The 16,656-nt window shown below is 39.0% G+C and overlaps 1 protein-coding gene across 4 annotated transcripts in view; it reads left to right on the forward strand.

Moving 5' to 3' along the window:
• FACE2 (farnesylated protein-converting enzyme 2) overlaps nt 1-16,656 on the forward strand; it is a 210,827-nt gene that overhangs the window by 167,562 nt on the left and 26,609 nt on the right. For 2 of the 4 annotated variants that reach the window (XM_089384609.1, XM_089384612.1), the window contains 2 exons: nt 3,306-3,459; nt 3,805-4,288. In XM_089384609.1, coding sequence (XP_089240735.1) covers nt 3,306-3,445 — 140 coding nt within the window. In that variant the 3' untranslated portion in view covers nt 3,446-3,459; nt 3,805-4,288. Of the gene's footprint in view, nt 1-3,305; nt 3,460-3,804; nt 4,289-16,656 lie in introns of those variants that run through there. The other 2 variants (XM_089384611.1, XM_089384610.1) reach the window with 1 other exon arrangement.

Raw genomic sequence — 16,656 nt, forward strand, 5'->3', positions numbered from 1 at the left:
TGCGCATATCCTTTTGCGACAAACCTAACCTTGTACTTATCTACGCTGCCATTTGCAACATACTTGATCTTGTAGATCCATCTCGAACCTACAACTGATCTGTTCTTTGGTTTTGGTACAATTTTCCAGACGTCATTTGTCATGATAGAACTGTACTCTTTTGCCATGGCATCCACCCATACTTGGTGTTGTACGACTTCTTGAAAACTAGAGGGTTCTTCAACCTGAGCTACCAATGCTTGGTACCTGTCAGGTTGTCTATGCTGCCTTTTCTCGGCTCTAGGAGCTCCAATGAATTCCTCTGCGTCCCTCGGAGTCTGTCGTACTTCTCGGCTAGTTCTTCCACTGGTGGTGGGAGGTTCTATTTGTTCCTTTTCCTGTACTTGTTGTGACACTCCTGGCTCCTCTTCTCTTGAGGAGATGCTAGTATTGTCACTGTGCTTGAACCAGATGCTTGTTTTCCTGCCAGATCTGATCCCTGTTGCTGGATTAGAGGAGCATCCTCATCTTGTTCTTCAAATGGCATCTCACGAGATTTCCTGAAGGCTTTATCTTCCATGAACTTCTCATCCCGCATTACTACAATCTTTCTGTTGCTCAAAATGTAGATCCAATGCGCCTTTGAAGTCTCATTGTAACCAACTAGATACCCAACTTCGGCAGTCTGCTCTAACTTGCTTCGCTTCTCTTTTGGAATATGGCAATAAGCTACACTTCTAAATATCCTGAGGTGACTTACTTCTGGCTTCTTTCTTGTGAAAACTCCCTCTGGTGTCTTCTTTCCTAAAGCCTTGTGAGGAGCACTTTTCTGAATGTTTACAACCATGATGCATACTTCTGCCCATAAAAACTTGGGTAGATTCTGATCATATAACATCGCCTTTGCTGCTCCAACAATAGTTATGTTCTTCCTTTCTACGACTCCATTCTGTTCTGGATTATAGGGTGCTGTCCATTCTCTTCGGATCCCTTCTCTTGCACAGAAATCAGTGAAGTTCTTATCCGTGTATTCTCCGCCATTGTCTGAGCGCAATATCTTGATCTTCCTTCCTGTCAGGTTTTCCACTAGAGCCTTAAACTCTTTAAACCGATCAAAGACCTCATCCTTGGTTCTCAAAAAATAGATCCAAGTTTTCCTGGAATGGTCATCTATGAAGGTAACAAAATACTCAGCGCCACTGATGGCCCTTGTAGACATCGGACTGCAAATGTCTGAGTGTATTAACCCCAATACACTCTTAGCTCTATTGTTGCTTCTGGAATATGCTGCTTTGGTGTACTTACCTAGCACACAACCTCTACATGTATCATCATGCTTGGTAGTAAGCACTGGAACCCCCGTAACAGTTTCCTTGAGCATTCGTAAGGCCCCGTGATGTAAGTGCCCCATTCTCCTATGCCACAACTCATTCAATTCTTTTTCTCCATCGACATTACTGCTTATTAGTGCCATAGGAGACTCGAGTTGCAGCGTGTATAATCTATTGCTTCGAGTTCCAATTTGGGCCCTCTTTTTCCACCTTGGATGCTTGACATATACTCTATTACCAATGAAGTATACATCATATCCCTTATCTTGTAATTGAGAGACAAAAATCAAATTCATTCCCATACCTCGCACATGCAGTGCATTCGTGGCCCGAAGACTATCTCCTGTTGCTGTTTGGAATATAACGGTTCCTTTTCCTACTGAGGTGCGCTTCGTCTTGTTACCCATTGTGATTTGAAAGTTCATTAGTTCCTCCTTATAGCTCGAGAAATATTCTCGTTCTCCAGTCATATGAGCTGAAGCCCCGCTATCAATGTACCAGTCCTCGGCTGATGCAAAACTTGATAGGCAAGCAAACTCCTCTTCCAGCCTGGAAGCTAATTCAGAAATATTTTGATCCCTACTGTTCTCCATGCCTTTTTTCTTTGCTTCCATCTTTCCTGGACCTTGCTCTGATACCATGTGAAAATTTGTTGCAATAATTGATTGATTTCTCCTACTCATTTATGATAAGTTATTTACCAATACTTCAGTAAATACCAAAATAAATTTAGTTGTAGACCTTCACAAACTAGAACTAAAAATTAAACAGCAAGAGAAACATCGGCATGTGAACAATCAGATTGACACTTGTTTTTGGACAATTGTCCCTAGAAAAACCCAATGTGGGAAAACCAGTGTAGTAGATCTGAGGATTCTTATTATTGGCAGTAAATATCTGAATACAATCTAGGATGCTCATCTAACAATCATTTACAGAGGAAAATATTGGCGGAAAATCTGAGTGATTTTTACCTCACTTCACCCAACAAAATTCCGGTTGATCTGGCACAAGACTCGCTAACCCCGACTATTTCTGCGCTGGCTCTGCGTCAGCCCTGTGTCAACTTCTCTCTCCTCTGCGTCAACTCTCTTGACCATTTTGGCAGTTCTCGGCAGTTCTCATAGTTCTGACTGTTTCGACAGTTTTGGATTCTGCGTGACAGACAACTTTTCTACTTTGCACTGGCCCTTCTGGCTTTCTGTCAGGACTGTGTGGGCCCAGACTGGCCCAGCGTCAGCTCTCCCGGCTACTGCGCTGCCTCTCTGCAAGCCCTCTTTGCCTCTCTGTTCTGTATTTTCCGGAAAGTCCTCTCAGATTCTCTCTACCCCTCATTTGCAAGATGTCCCTAATCAATTTTCCTCTTGAGAACTTCTCACCTCAGAAAATCGATTTCCTCAATCTCTATCTGTGTTTTCAAATGAACCTCAAGCCTCCAATTTATACTTTTCTTGTTGAGTCTTCAACGGCCGAGCTTAAGTCTCTAATCAACGGCTAAGATTAAAACATGACTTGATCTGCCTTTTAGACCATTCTCACCCATATTTTGATTAATACCCATTAATATTTTAATTTCCCTAAGTTTAGACTTAGGAACTACATCAAAAATATTAATTATTTTAATAAAATACAATCCGGGTGGAATTTCACCAAACGGTTTCTGGGTTCTTTAGAACTCATGTGCCTTAGCCTCTCCACCAATTTTCAAGGCTAGAGCACTTCCGATGCTACCAAAAACTAACATTAGGAACTAGCATTATAACTCCCACCAGTTGTTTTATTTCAGTTTCTGCTATTTACAAAGAATTTAATCTCTCCATTGCAAAAGGCTTTATTTCTCAGCAAATTTACTTTTGGAGTTTGGTATAATGTTCTAAACTTGATATATTATATTTTCATTTCATTTCATTTGGTTTCTTCTTCCATTAATTTTCGGGTTTTTTATTTGTTTTTCCTGTGCCTTGATTAGGCTATATGTTTGTTTATGTTTTGCAGTAACCTCTATGGCATTTCTGGTTGGTATAGCAGGCTTCTTTCTGATGCTTTCTCCAGCTAGCAATCCTGTTTTATACAATTATAACATTACTAATTGCAAGTGCTGGTCTGGTTTTTGCAAATGGAAATCTGGCATATGACACAATTTTAGGAGGTAACTGAAGTATTAGTTTTCCCTTGGTAGAACATTTTAAGGCTGTTTTCATTTTCAAAGGTTTTTCAGAAAAATGATAAGAATGAGCATTAGTTTAAACTAAGCTTCTATAGTTTAAACCAGGTTTCTGTTTTTGAGTATGTTATGTCCTGGCCTATTTCTTTGTTGCAAATTGTGATGTGAATGATGAAAGACTTAGATTTCAATAGTTTTGGAAAAACCTAAAACTCTTTTTTCATTAATTTCTTTATTGCATCTGGAGATAGAACCTTGAACATACTTTTAATTAGTAGACGGAAGATGGATCTGATATTATGTCCTTTATGGTTGTGGTGTACATCAAAGGCCTTTCTTGAGTGGAACAAACTCAAAAAGTTGGATCCCATAGTACGTGCGTCCTTCATGGTTGTGGTGTATATCAGAGGCCTTTTTTGAGTGGATCAAACTCATCAGTGGTGATTGAAACCATGATTTCTGAAGGTATAAAAGTTCAATCCTGAAAGCACAGTACAGAATTTGACTGGTTGGGAATGCTAGACATGTTTCTGGTGGTATTCCAGTACTATATCAAGAATAAATGGTAATGTCTTGAAAATTCAGATTCTAGACAATTAGGTAGTGAGATAACTTCGAGAGTTGTGAGGATTGTGAGGGTAGGGTGGTTGACTAAGCACCTCATACATGCATTGTTAAACAACATTCCATGGCTTAGGATTACTTAAGCTTTATGAATATTGAAAATCTTATTTTGGCCATTTAATCACTGTAGAAATTCAATATGTAGGTTGTTAAAAGTTATCAAGGAATAACATGTAGTAGGTTCCAAATATTATTTAAGTAGGTTCATTTTTGGTTATCAAAATCCTAATTTGCTATGATTGTACAAGAGAATCTTAAGGGGAATATTATAAATAAAAGGTTAAGAACTTTAAATGTTATGAATCGTGATACAATATCTTCTAACCTTGTTTTTCCACTCCCAAGCCTTTTCGTCTCTTCCTTTGCAAATATTAATTATGAAAATGTTTCACAGTATAAACAGATATTTTTGAATTGTACATTTCAAGTCAGTTTGCAAGATCAGAAGACCTATTTTGATTTACGACCTGGCATGAGTGTTGATTTTCTAGTGCTAAGTAGACAAGCACTATAATTACCATATATGGCTTTACCATGATTTTCTGCAACTGATAATTAGTTCCAATGGTATATGATATTGCTTTACCATACCATAGTGTTGAGTTTTCAAGGTCTTGTAATCTGATAATTACTTCTAATGATTTAATTCTTCTTATATTCACATTCATCATTAAGGAATTGCACTGAAGATTTCAACAATAGAAACATTAATGTCAGTAGGATCATAAAGAGACAGCCAAACAAGAGACACAAATATTTACCATCGGAGAACCCTCTTCTGGGGAAAAACCCAACAACCTTTTCTTAGAGAAATTAATTTAGTTCAACAAGAGATACAATCTGATATTCAATTAGAAACAAGGTCAAACTGACCATAAGCAAACTCCTCCATCTTTGTCAATTTTGAACATATCAGAGGTATTATGGATACCTGGGGTCAAACCTGGTCAAACAGAGATAAGTAGCCTCAGAAATTCAATTGACTGTTGTTGATTTATGTAGCTTGGGAGGCACTTCCACACCTTAGGGTACTGAGTTTGGGAGAAGTTTGACCCACATGGGCTCTGTGGGCAAGTGTACCAAAGCAGTGGGTTTTGCACCCAAAGTTGTGGGCGTAAAACGGAGAGGAGATTTTGATGGTTTGTTCATTGAGGGCATGCTGGGCACCCTTAGAGGGCTAAGGGGAACCTAAGACATCAATGACGTGGTGTTGGTTGAATGAAAATAATTTGTCTTTTTGTTTTTATGGAGTTTAAAAGAATTGTTCAGGTCAGCTTGGAGTTATGTGATGACCCTTGGTGGCTAAGGGAAACTTACCAAGGACTCTATAAAAGGAAGGCAAGTGAGCTCCTTCAACACATGCATCCAAGTGCAGTCAATCAAGTGGAGAGACAAATCTGATCTGTCCGCAGACCTAGAAGGGCAAATCTGAAGTCAAGAAGAAGACGAGTTTGGCATCTTTCTTGTGTTTTGGATAGGCTGAGTAGGTGGAGCTGCTAGCTAAGTTTGGTAGGATTATTTCTGGGCACAAGTTTGTGACATATCTTCTGTGACAAGGCCGCATTGTAATCTGAGCTTCTGAAGGAGGGTCGAGCCCCTGTTTGGATGCTAGACAGCGGTAGTATAACCCTGGAAAAACAGTGATACAAAGGGTCGAGTTTCCTTGAGTAATAGTGCAGGAGTTCAGGGTCTTATGGTGAGGTTTGTTGCTGATTTGGAGGTATGTTTGTAGGCCGAGTTAGGCTGTTCTGTGGATGTGACAGAAGCCCTAAAGAGGGCTGAAAACTTCAGTGAATCCTGTGCACAGAACCAAGAATTACAGGACTGTTGGAGCTGTCTTTTAGAAGTATGTATTTGTCTTTCATGTTGGCTGATTGCTAGGGATGGTAGGGCTGTTCTAGTGTGTTTGAACAGCAGTTTTGTGAAGCCCTAGTACTATCAACAAGGAGCAGGCCTGTGACAGTTGAGAGGGCAGTCTTGGAGGCACTAAGTTTGTCATTATTGGAGTAGCATAATGACAGTGTGAAGGCAGAATTTTAGTGCCCTAAGGATTGACTTTTGGAGGAGCAAAAGAGCAGTCTTGAGGGTTGTCTGTGTGCCCTAGTTCAGTGAGTTGCAGGTGGGTAGACTTCAGTGATAAGAGGGCAGCAGTGCAGACCCTATGTACTGGTGTCTTTGAGGAGCAAATGACATCTAGAGGGAAGAATACCTTATGAGCAGTGTTCTTTGAAGTGGCAAAGTAGTGCTAGAAGTTAGCCTATGTTTAGTCATCTTGGAGCAGCAAAGAGTGATTGATAGAAGTTTTTGTTGAGCTGGAGATGCAAGCTTTCTGAAGCGGCAGAAGTTGCAGTGATCAGCAGAAGGGAAGGTAAAGTACCCCCCAGGTGTGTTCAAGGTGCATGCACTGAAAGAATTGTGGAGCGCTACATCAACAAGTAAGTAAAGTGTACTTTGTTCAAGGAAAGTTTGGTGATCATAGTTGTTGATACCAAGCCCTAGTTGTATTCTTGTATAAGGGCTGATTGTAAGGGCCATGATCCCTGGTACGGGAGCCCTAAGATTGTTGTATTGAAGCTTGTAATATAACAAGTTGTGGATTAAAATTTGTCTTGTGTACTAGTTGATTCACTGCTATTTATTTTCCGTTGTGCAAAGTAGTAGTGCTGTGACATTTGAGTGTGTTTGTGATCGTGATCTTAGACTTGAACTTGATTCTTGAGTGCCGTGGAAAATCAACATGGTTTCAAAGCTACTTTGAGGGGCTAGTGGATTAGAGTGTGTATAATGTACAACTCAAGAGGGAGTTGGTTCTCCGTTGTTATTGAAGCCCTAATAACAATGGCGAAGTTGTCGGTTGGATTATGATATGAGGATAGGTTGGATAGCTTGTCCAAATATAGTCTTTGGAAGGAAAGGATCAAGCCGGTCTTGATAGTGAGCAAGTTCTATGAGTTTGACTACAAGGAGATCAAGAAACTGACTGACCCTAAAGAGTTGGAAGCATATGAGGAGTTGGATATGAAGGCGAAGTTGATCATCCTAGATGGTGTCAAAGATCATTTGATACTTCATATATCTAGGAAGAACACTTCCCATGAGATGTGGAAAGCTCTTCAGGATCTGTACTAGAATAAGAACGAGAACTCATTGTTGGTATTGAAAGATAAGTTGGAGAACACCAAGATGATGGATGGTGAAGGAGTGGCCTTGTATCCGATGACACTTTCTCAGGTTCAAGATGAGATTGATGCCACCGGTGAAACTATTTCATATTTTGAGATGGTGAGAATGGCTTTGAAAGGGTTTATCGAGGAATGGAAGCCCTTCATCAAAGGAATCGTCACTTGAGAGAAGCTGCCAGAGTGGAACAGGTTGTGGGATGGCATGACTCTTGTAAGGAGAATGAAGGGCAAGGCAAAGGACTTGAGTAAGCTAAAGTGTTATAATCGTGGCAAATATGGTCATTATATGAGCAAGTGTCCACGGAAGACGAAGGGAGACGACGAGAAGAAGGGCAATGAGATTATTGGCGCTACTACATTCTCTGAGCTGGATGACCTCTCGAGAAGGTTGGAGGACGAGGATTTTTCCCTACTTTCTCATTTCGTCGAGGGTACCATCGATGAGATTGCATGGTACGTGGACAATAGTGCATTGAAGCATATCACTAGTTCATGTGATGTGTTCGAGACTCTTATTGAATGGGACTTGAAGATTGCACATGATGGTGTTGAGAATTCAATAGGGCAATGAATATGTTAATTCTCTTAACTTGATAATTTTTTTTGTTATCTTTTACTTATTAGCTTTGTTCATCTATTATTCCAATGTGCAATACATCAAACAACTACTAAAATAGTAAGAACAATGACACAGTATGTAGGCTGCAAGCCAGGGCCAAAACCCCTCCTCTTGAGGGGAAACCGTAAATCTCTTCTTATCTTTCAGATCTTTCAATTGACGAATATCATGACCTAGACTCAGACAAATACCCTCCAAGATCAAGTCTACCATGGCCTCCTGCTGCAATATCTTCGACCTCCTAGTAGATCTGAAATTCTGCTGCCTAGCAACTACTGCTGCTTCTCTAGGGGACTTCGATCTCCCTCTAATAGCCTTCCTCTTGACTTCACGTGCCTTGACTTGAGTCCTAGGGCTAGTAAGATTCCCTAAGAGACCTTCACTTGCCTTCCCTTCTCTTATGTTTCCAAAATCGAACACCAAAAGATCCCAACACATAAACCCTAACTTCGATCTTCCTAGAAGAATATAATAGGCCCAGAAACACTTTGACTTCTTCTTCTTTGACTTCTTTTTATTCTGCTTCTTCACATAAGAGATGAGTAAGTGAGTGAGTGATCCAAATGGAGGACGAGTTCCTCTTATATATAAGGTTTCTTCAAGGGTGGACGTGGCTCTTCATATAGGTCAACTTGACAACTCATTAGGCCGACTTGATCTTGGAGGTATTTTGACACTTCAAAGACAAATTAAATTTTTCTTTACAATTTGCAATGTGGCCATAGGGTCTTCAATAAATGACAATGACTCTTATACCTAGGACAAACCCTAGAAGCACTCAATGGGTGCTTGACCTATAAAATAAAAGAACTTGAGCATAAAATCCATGCTCCAATAATAATAATAATCTCTTTTTTCATTTTATATTTACAAGAATACATTTCATACTTATTAAGACTGAACCTAGTTACACATTTTTCAACACTCCCTCTTAACTAGGGAGGTATTCATAAGAGGTACATGGTCATTCTCAATCGGAAGAGATCTCATAAGAAGAGTCGGATTGGTAACCCATCTATCTAACCTCATATTAACTAGCGTTGTCACATAGCAAGGCCTTGACTAACAACTCTATCTCTCCACAAGATCAGAGCACAATGTTGGCGAGACCAATGATTTATAGACACCATCATCATTGTCTCCGAAGGTACATACCCCACCCGGGTGTTCATAGAGTATGACCTCCCATTGGACTATTCTTATCTTGGGTAGATATTCCTTAAAGAATATCGGTCCACAACTACTCTTGTCTTGAATTCCCTACCACATTCTCAAGAGTATCGAATGCCAGATGGTTACCCAATCCTCCGTTCTTTCTTCTCAAGTGAAGACAAGAATGTAGTGTTTGAAGTTCACAGATAAGATGGCAGATAAATACACGCCCCCACAAACTCACTCAATATCGACAATGACAATGGCGGATTTCCAAAAAAAATTGGTTGATGCGGAGCATAAGATAAATAACAATAACGATGAGGTCAATAAAAGATTAGATGATTTCCAGATCAAGCTTGAGGGGTAGGCTGACAATATCAAAATTCTTCAGGATACAACAAGTCGAATAGAAATAAAGATGGAAAATCACCGTGTCCAAACAGAAGTAGATCTCAAAGAGACCTTAACATTGCTGAAACTTTTGTGTAAAAAGATGAATTATACACCTGCACAACTACTACAAGAAAATGAAGAAAATCAAGAGCACAACTCATCAGATTCAATGAAGTCAACAAACTCTCATGAAAAGAACCAAAGAACCTATATAATTGTGAAGTAACCAATGATTCAAACAATGAAGATTATGACATAGAAGAAACAGAAGATGCCTTAGAATTCTCACCAGAATTAGATGACGGAAGTATTTCGCAAGTGTCATTATCAGCTATGACAGGTATATCACAACCTCAGACCTTAAAGTTAAAAGGACATATAAAGAAGAACAACGTAGTGGTTCTCATAGACTCTGGTAGCACACACAATTTTTTAGATGCAATCGTGGCAAAGAGACTCAATATTTTTGCATTTCCCTTACCAAACATGAAAGTGATGGTAGCTAATGGTAAGAAGATTGAAAAGGTCGGATGGTGGAATGCACCGGATAGGGTTGACAAGGGAAATGAAAAAATATTGAGCATGGATTTCATGCTCAAGTTCTTTTATTTTATAGGTCAAGCACCCATTTAGTGCTTCTAGGGTTTGTCCTAGGTATAAGAGTCATTGTCATATATTGAAGACCCTATGGCCAGATAAATACATGCTTTTTCATGAGAGTTTGTTGACTTCGTTGAATCTGATGAGTTGTGCTCTTGATTTTCTTGTAGTAGTTGTGCGGGTGTATAATTCATCTTTTTACACAGAAGTTTCAGCAATGTTAAGGTCTCTTTGAGATCTACTTCTGTTTGGACACAGTGATTTTCCATCTTTATTTCTATTCGATTTGTCGTATCCTGAAGACTTTTGATATTGTCAGCCTGCCCCTCAAGCTTGATCTGGAAATCATCTAATATTTTATTAACCTCGTCGTTATTGTTATTTATCTTATGCTCCACGTCAACCAATTTTTTTTGGAAATCCGCCATTGTCATTGTCGACATTGAGCGAGTTTGTGGGGGCGTGTATTTATCTGCCAGCTTAAAATATATATATATATATATTTTATAATTAAAATATTAATTAATTAAATCGATGTTATATATATATATATATATATATATATATATACTTATAATTGGATTAAGTTATATATATAAATTGATGTTATACATAAATTAATGGTATAAATATATATTATATTATATATATCATATATATATATATTATATATATATATTATATATGTATATTATACGGACAGTCACGTCCACCCAGAAGGTCACGATCGGTTTGACCGATGCTTCGAGCGGATATCACCGCGAGGACCAAGGACCGAATGAATGTCATGCCGTATTGGTTGACCGACAGGTAGATGTCAGATGCAAGGGTGAGTGGGATTTGCGGATAGCAATTGGACAACGGACGAATTGCAGGGACACGATGTAATGCAGAGAGGGACGGTGGAATGCACCGGACAGGGTTGACAAGGGACGATTGAAAGCACGAATAGCGCGTGGAAGGGACAGTGGAAATCAAAGGTGGACGTCAAAGGCACGCAACAGAGTCGAGGGTTTGCAGCACGTGGTGGTTTTGGTTTGAACGGGGATAACGTGGGCGAAAATCAAGGGAAAAAAACAGCGGAGAGATTGCGGCAATGGCACAGTGGGACGACGAATGTGGGCGGTTGTGTATTCATTGTCGAGCAACGACGAACAGGTGCAATAGCAACAGCGTCCTGGGAACGAACCGCTCTGATACCAATGAAGTAAAAAACTTCTCGATACACAGAAATATATATATATATATATATGTGTGTGTGTGTGTGTGTGTGTATTAATGATTAATTGACAGAAGATGATTGTTTACATTGGGGTTTCCTGGCTTATATATCGCCATGGGCACCCTTTGGGGAAAGGGCATGATCTTATGATTGTGCCCTTTCGTCTAATTTAACCTAAAATTAAATAATAAACCTAAAATTAAATACTAAATAATTTTTTTACATAACAGTGTTTATCTCTCCCTTTCAATTAGGGAGGACAAATCCACCAAACCAAGCTTGTCCCTTAAGTATACAAGCTTCTTGTTCGGAAGTGATTTCATCAATATGTCAACAACCTCTTCATCAATGGAGATGTACCGTAGCTGCAACACACCATTTTGTACTAGCTCTTGAATATAGTGATACTTCTTGTTGATGTGCTTTGTCTTTCCATGGAACACTGGATCCTCAGACAAACAAATACAACTAGTGTTATCACAAAGTATCACTGTATGGTTCATCGGTCCTTCAAACAAGTTAGATAGTAGCTTCCTTAACCACACTGCTTCTCTGCTTAGTTCACATGTTGCAACTTATTTAGCCTCAACACTACCCAAAGCAACGATGTCTTGCTTTCTGCTCATCCATGAGACCATGGAGGATCCTAAACTGAAACATCCTCCCATAGTGCTTCTTCCATCCTATTCACTGCCTCCCTAGTCGAAATCTGTATAACCAATCAATTGGACATCATTCCTTCTATCATCTTTCAGACAATAGTTGATGGTTCCTTGCTAATATCTCAAAATATGCTTTGTTGCTATCCAATGATCATGCTTTGGCTCCACTTGGAATTGACTAAGTACATTTACTGTAAAACATATGTCTAGTCGAGTATTCATCAAGTACATCAATGAACCAACAAGTTGTCTATACCTGGAAGGATCCACATGCTTGATTCAAAACTACTTAGTCTCTTCATGTTTGTGATCATTGGAGTGGTCATAGGTTTACAGTCCATTATGTCGAACTTCTTTAGAATCTCGATCACATACTTTCCTTGATCCAAATAGATTTCATTTGGTCCTTGCCAGACTTCTAGTCCCAAATAGTAATGCATCAACCCAAGATCCTTCATGTCAAATTCTGCTGCTAGTTACTTGTTACATTCTTCAATTCGACCTTCTACATCTGTCAAGAGAAGATCATTTACATACAAAAGAATAATTACAGGTTCATTGTTTACAACCTTAATATAAAGGTTCGAGTCAGTAGAACTTTTTGTGAAGCCTATTCTCTGTAGGTATGCGTCCATTCTAGCATACCATGCCCGTGGTGCTTGGTTGAGGCCATATAATGCTTTCTTTAATATGCAAACATATGCCTTTCTATTTTGACTTCGAATCCCAAGGGTTGTTCTATGTAGACTTCTTCATCTATAGTGCCATTCAGAAACGCAGTCTTAACATCCATTTGGAGGATGTTCCATCCCATTGATGTTGCCAGAGATTCTAATTATCGAATCGTTGTATATCTTGTTGTTGGAGCAAATGTTTCTTCATAGTCGATGCCTTCAAGTTGAGAGAACCCTCTAGCCACAAATATTGCTTTATACTTATATATACTTCCATCAGCTGCATGCTTGATCTTATAGATCCACTTGGAAGTAACAACAAATTTGTTTTCGGGCCTAGGTACAATTTCGCAGACTCAATTCTTCATTATAGATTGATATTCTTCATTCATGGCATCCTTCAATTCTCGATGTTCTACAACCTCTTCAAAAGTGGATGGTTCTGCTTCTATTAATTTTGTTATGTATGCAGCATACCCAAAACATTTCTTGGGTCTCTTACTTTCTCTAAATGATTCTTGTGCTACCCGATGACCTTTTGCATCAAGTAGTGTGGATTTCAACCAATTAGGTCTTTTCCTTGTTTCGGGAATGACCACGGGTTGAATAGGTTCACTTGGCCCTTCTTCTTCATGGTGTGATCCTTCTCCTTCCTTGTCAACTTCCTCTTCAAATATCGAAAGTTCTTTGTCATCAGAATGTATGGAAAGTTCTTTTGACTTCTTGAATGCTATACTCTCATCAAATATGACATCACGACTAACTTTAATGTGATGTCCATCTTCCATATAGATTCTATAGGCCTTTGATCTGTTACTATACCCAACAAATATTCCCTTCATACCGGAAGATTCAAAGATGATCTAGAGATGGCTTCTTCCTAGTGAACACTTCTTCCGGAGTCTTGTTGTGTAAAGATCTATGAGGACATTGATTTTGAATGTAGATCGTTGTCTTTGTTGCCTCTCTCCACAAAAACTTAGGTAAATCTTGATCGTGTAACATTGCTTTTACACTTGCTTGAATGGATATGTTCTTTCTTTCTTTGACTCCATTTTGTTCGGGATTGTATGGGACTATCAACTCCCTCTTAATCCCAGACTCCTTATAGAATGTTATAATCTCTTTGGATGTATATTCTTCCCCATTATCAGATTTCAATATCTTGATTCTTCTTTCTGTAAGGTTCTCCACTTCAACCTTGAATTCTTGAAATTTTGTAAATACTTCATCCTTGGTTTTCATTAAGTAAACCTAGGATTTTCTTGAATGATCATCTATGAATGTGACATAGTATAGATGGCCTCCAAGAGATTTTGGAGTCATAGGGCCACACACATAAGAGTGAATGAGATCCAAGATTTCCTTTGACTGCGAAGCACTGCTTCCAAATGGTCTCTTTGTATTCTTGCCCAATGCACACCCCTTGCAGACATCTTCATGATCCTCCTTCAAATTCGGTATTCCATCTACTATGGAACTTAAAGTTGGAAGTATTTTGAAATGTAGATGACAAACCTTCGGTGCCAAAGTTCACATGGACTAATCTCAGTGTGAACTAGGGCTTGGTTTACGAGAGATATTAATATGTAAATCCTTCCTTCTCAGATACCAATAACTTTTGCTTGATCTATGCTTGAGTATTTTCCCCAAACAATTACTTTTCCATCAATGAAGGCTACTCTATCTCCTTTATCTTCTAAACTTGAAATAAAAAGTAAATTTTTGTGCAAACCTGGAACAAATAGAATGTTGTTGAGGTGGATGTTGCATCCATCTTTGAGTTTTATGGAAGTTGATCCAATGTCTTTCACCGGATAGCTTTTGTTGTCTCCAAGTTCTACAAAGTAAATGGATTTTTCTTTTGATATGGTCTTCAATTGGTGGGAGTGTCCAGTCATGTGCCTTGATGCCACACTATCAATTACCCATATGTCTTCGTCTTGGAATGTACCAGAGAGAGTTGAGAAGAGACCTTCATCCCTTTATTTGAATGATACCTTCTTTGAAGAGAATAAGAAACTTCATGTTTCCTTGATACCAGGGAAAATTTTAAGGATGGAAAAATATCTTGAAGTTTAAAAACACTGGCGAATCTCACTCCTTAATATGCAAAATATAAAATGTTTATTAATATATTTTTAAATTATTCAATTTTATAATGATTTTATATATAGTCTCTATATAATGTTGGCAATTTTTAAGGCAAAATAGTTTTATATTGTAAAATTTGGGCGAAACATTTTTGTAAAAAATGGAAATTGGCGGATTTTTTGTGTGGAAATCATGGAAAATTAGGCCACCTGCGAATATTAGCCCCTAAAATTTTCCATGCTTGATACCTTTCTTGAGATGGCTTGCAATTTTCTTGTTGAGCTTCTTCATTGTAGAGGAGATCTTCATGATGCCCTTAGAGAACCAAAGCTCTGATACCATGTTGAGAATTCAATAGGCCAATGAATATGCTAATTCTCTTAACTTAATAACTATTTATGATATCTTTTACTTATTAGCTTTGTTTGTTTATTATTCCAATGTGCAATAGATCAAACTCCTACCAAAACAGTAAGAACAGTGACACAGTATGTAGGCTGCAAGCCAGGGCCAAAACCCCTCCTCTTGAGGGGGAAACCCGTAAATCTCTTATATTTCAAATCTTTCAATCAACAAATACCATGACCTAGACTCAGACAAATACCCTCCAAGATCAAGTCTACGACGACCTCCTGCTGCAATATCTTCGACCTACCAGTAGATCTGAAATTTAGTTGCCCAACAACTGCTGCTGCTTCTCTAGGAGACTTCGATCTCCCTCTAATAGCCTTCCTCTTGACTTCGCTTGCCTTGACTTGAGTCCTCGGGCTAGTAAGATGCCCTAAGAGACCTATGCTTGCCTTCCCTTCTCTTTTGTTTCCATAATCAAATCCCATAAGATCCCAACACAAAAACACTAACTTCGATCTTCCCAGAGGAATAGAATAGGCCCATAAACACTTCAACTTTTTCGACTTCTTCTTCTTCGCACTTCCTTCTTTTTCTTTTTCTTTTGCTTCTTCGCATAAGAGATGAGTGAGTGAGTGATCCAAATGGAGGACGAGTTCCTCTTATATATAGGTTTCTTCAAGGGTGGACGTGGCTCTTCATGTAGGCCGAATTGATCTTGGAGGTATTCTGACACTTTAAGGACAAAATAATTTTTTCTTTACAATTTGCAATGTGGCCATAGGGTCTTCAATATATGACAATGACTCTTATACCTAGGACAAACCCTAGAAGCACTCAATGGGTGCTTGACCTATAAAATAAAAGAACTTGAGCATGAAACCCATGCTCCAATAATAATAATAATTTCTTTTTCATTTTATATTTACAAGAATACATTTCATACTTATGAAGACAGAACCTAGTTACACATTTTCAATAGATGGTTGGCGATAAGAGTTAGAAGGAGATCAAAGGATCGGGTGCTGTTCGATTTAGGATGGAGTTAGGTCGGTTGTTGTAAGTTCAAGATGTATTATGGATATCAGAGCTCAAATACAACATGTTTTCTGTCTTAGTGATCGAGGCGAAGGGATTTGAGGGGATTTTCTAGGATGGGAAAGCGAGACTCAGGCCCAGAGGCCCTAACTCTACTAGAGTTGGCATTGGAGTTAGGGAGCATGGTTTATATCGGCTGACGGGAAAGCCTATAAATCATGAGCAGAATCAGGAGGTTCTTGAGGCTCAGAGGGAGCCAAGTTCTAGTGGGAGTATGCAGGTTCAGAGGGATAATCTGTAACCCAAGAAGAGTGCACGGTTAGTGGGAAGCAAGGGGACTTTTGCTGGCAAGAAGGAATTGTGGGATGGAATGAAGGCCTATCAGGAAAGGAAGAAGAACCAGGAAGCTTCTGGTGGCAGAGACACTACTAAGACGAGCGTGGTTCATTCTATAGGGTATGCTATAGTGGTGAATGCTAGAAGTTGGGCTAGTGTTGCTGGTGATGATGATGGCGAGATACTTTCGAGTGGTGGAAGTACCTCCCTCGCTAAGAGGGGGTGTTGATTTGTG

This window comes from Pinus tabuliformis, chromosome Q, assembly GCF_031772625.1.
Source record: "Pinus tabuliformis cultivar Carrire ecotype Pingquan chromosome Q, CPIR1, whole genome shotgun sequence".
NCBI classification, from domain to species: domain Eukaryota; kingdom Viridiplantae; phylum Streptophyta; class Pinopsida; order Pinales; family Pinaceae; genus Pinus; species Pinus tabuliformis.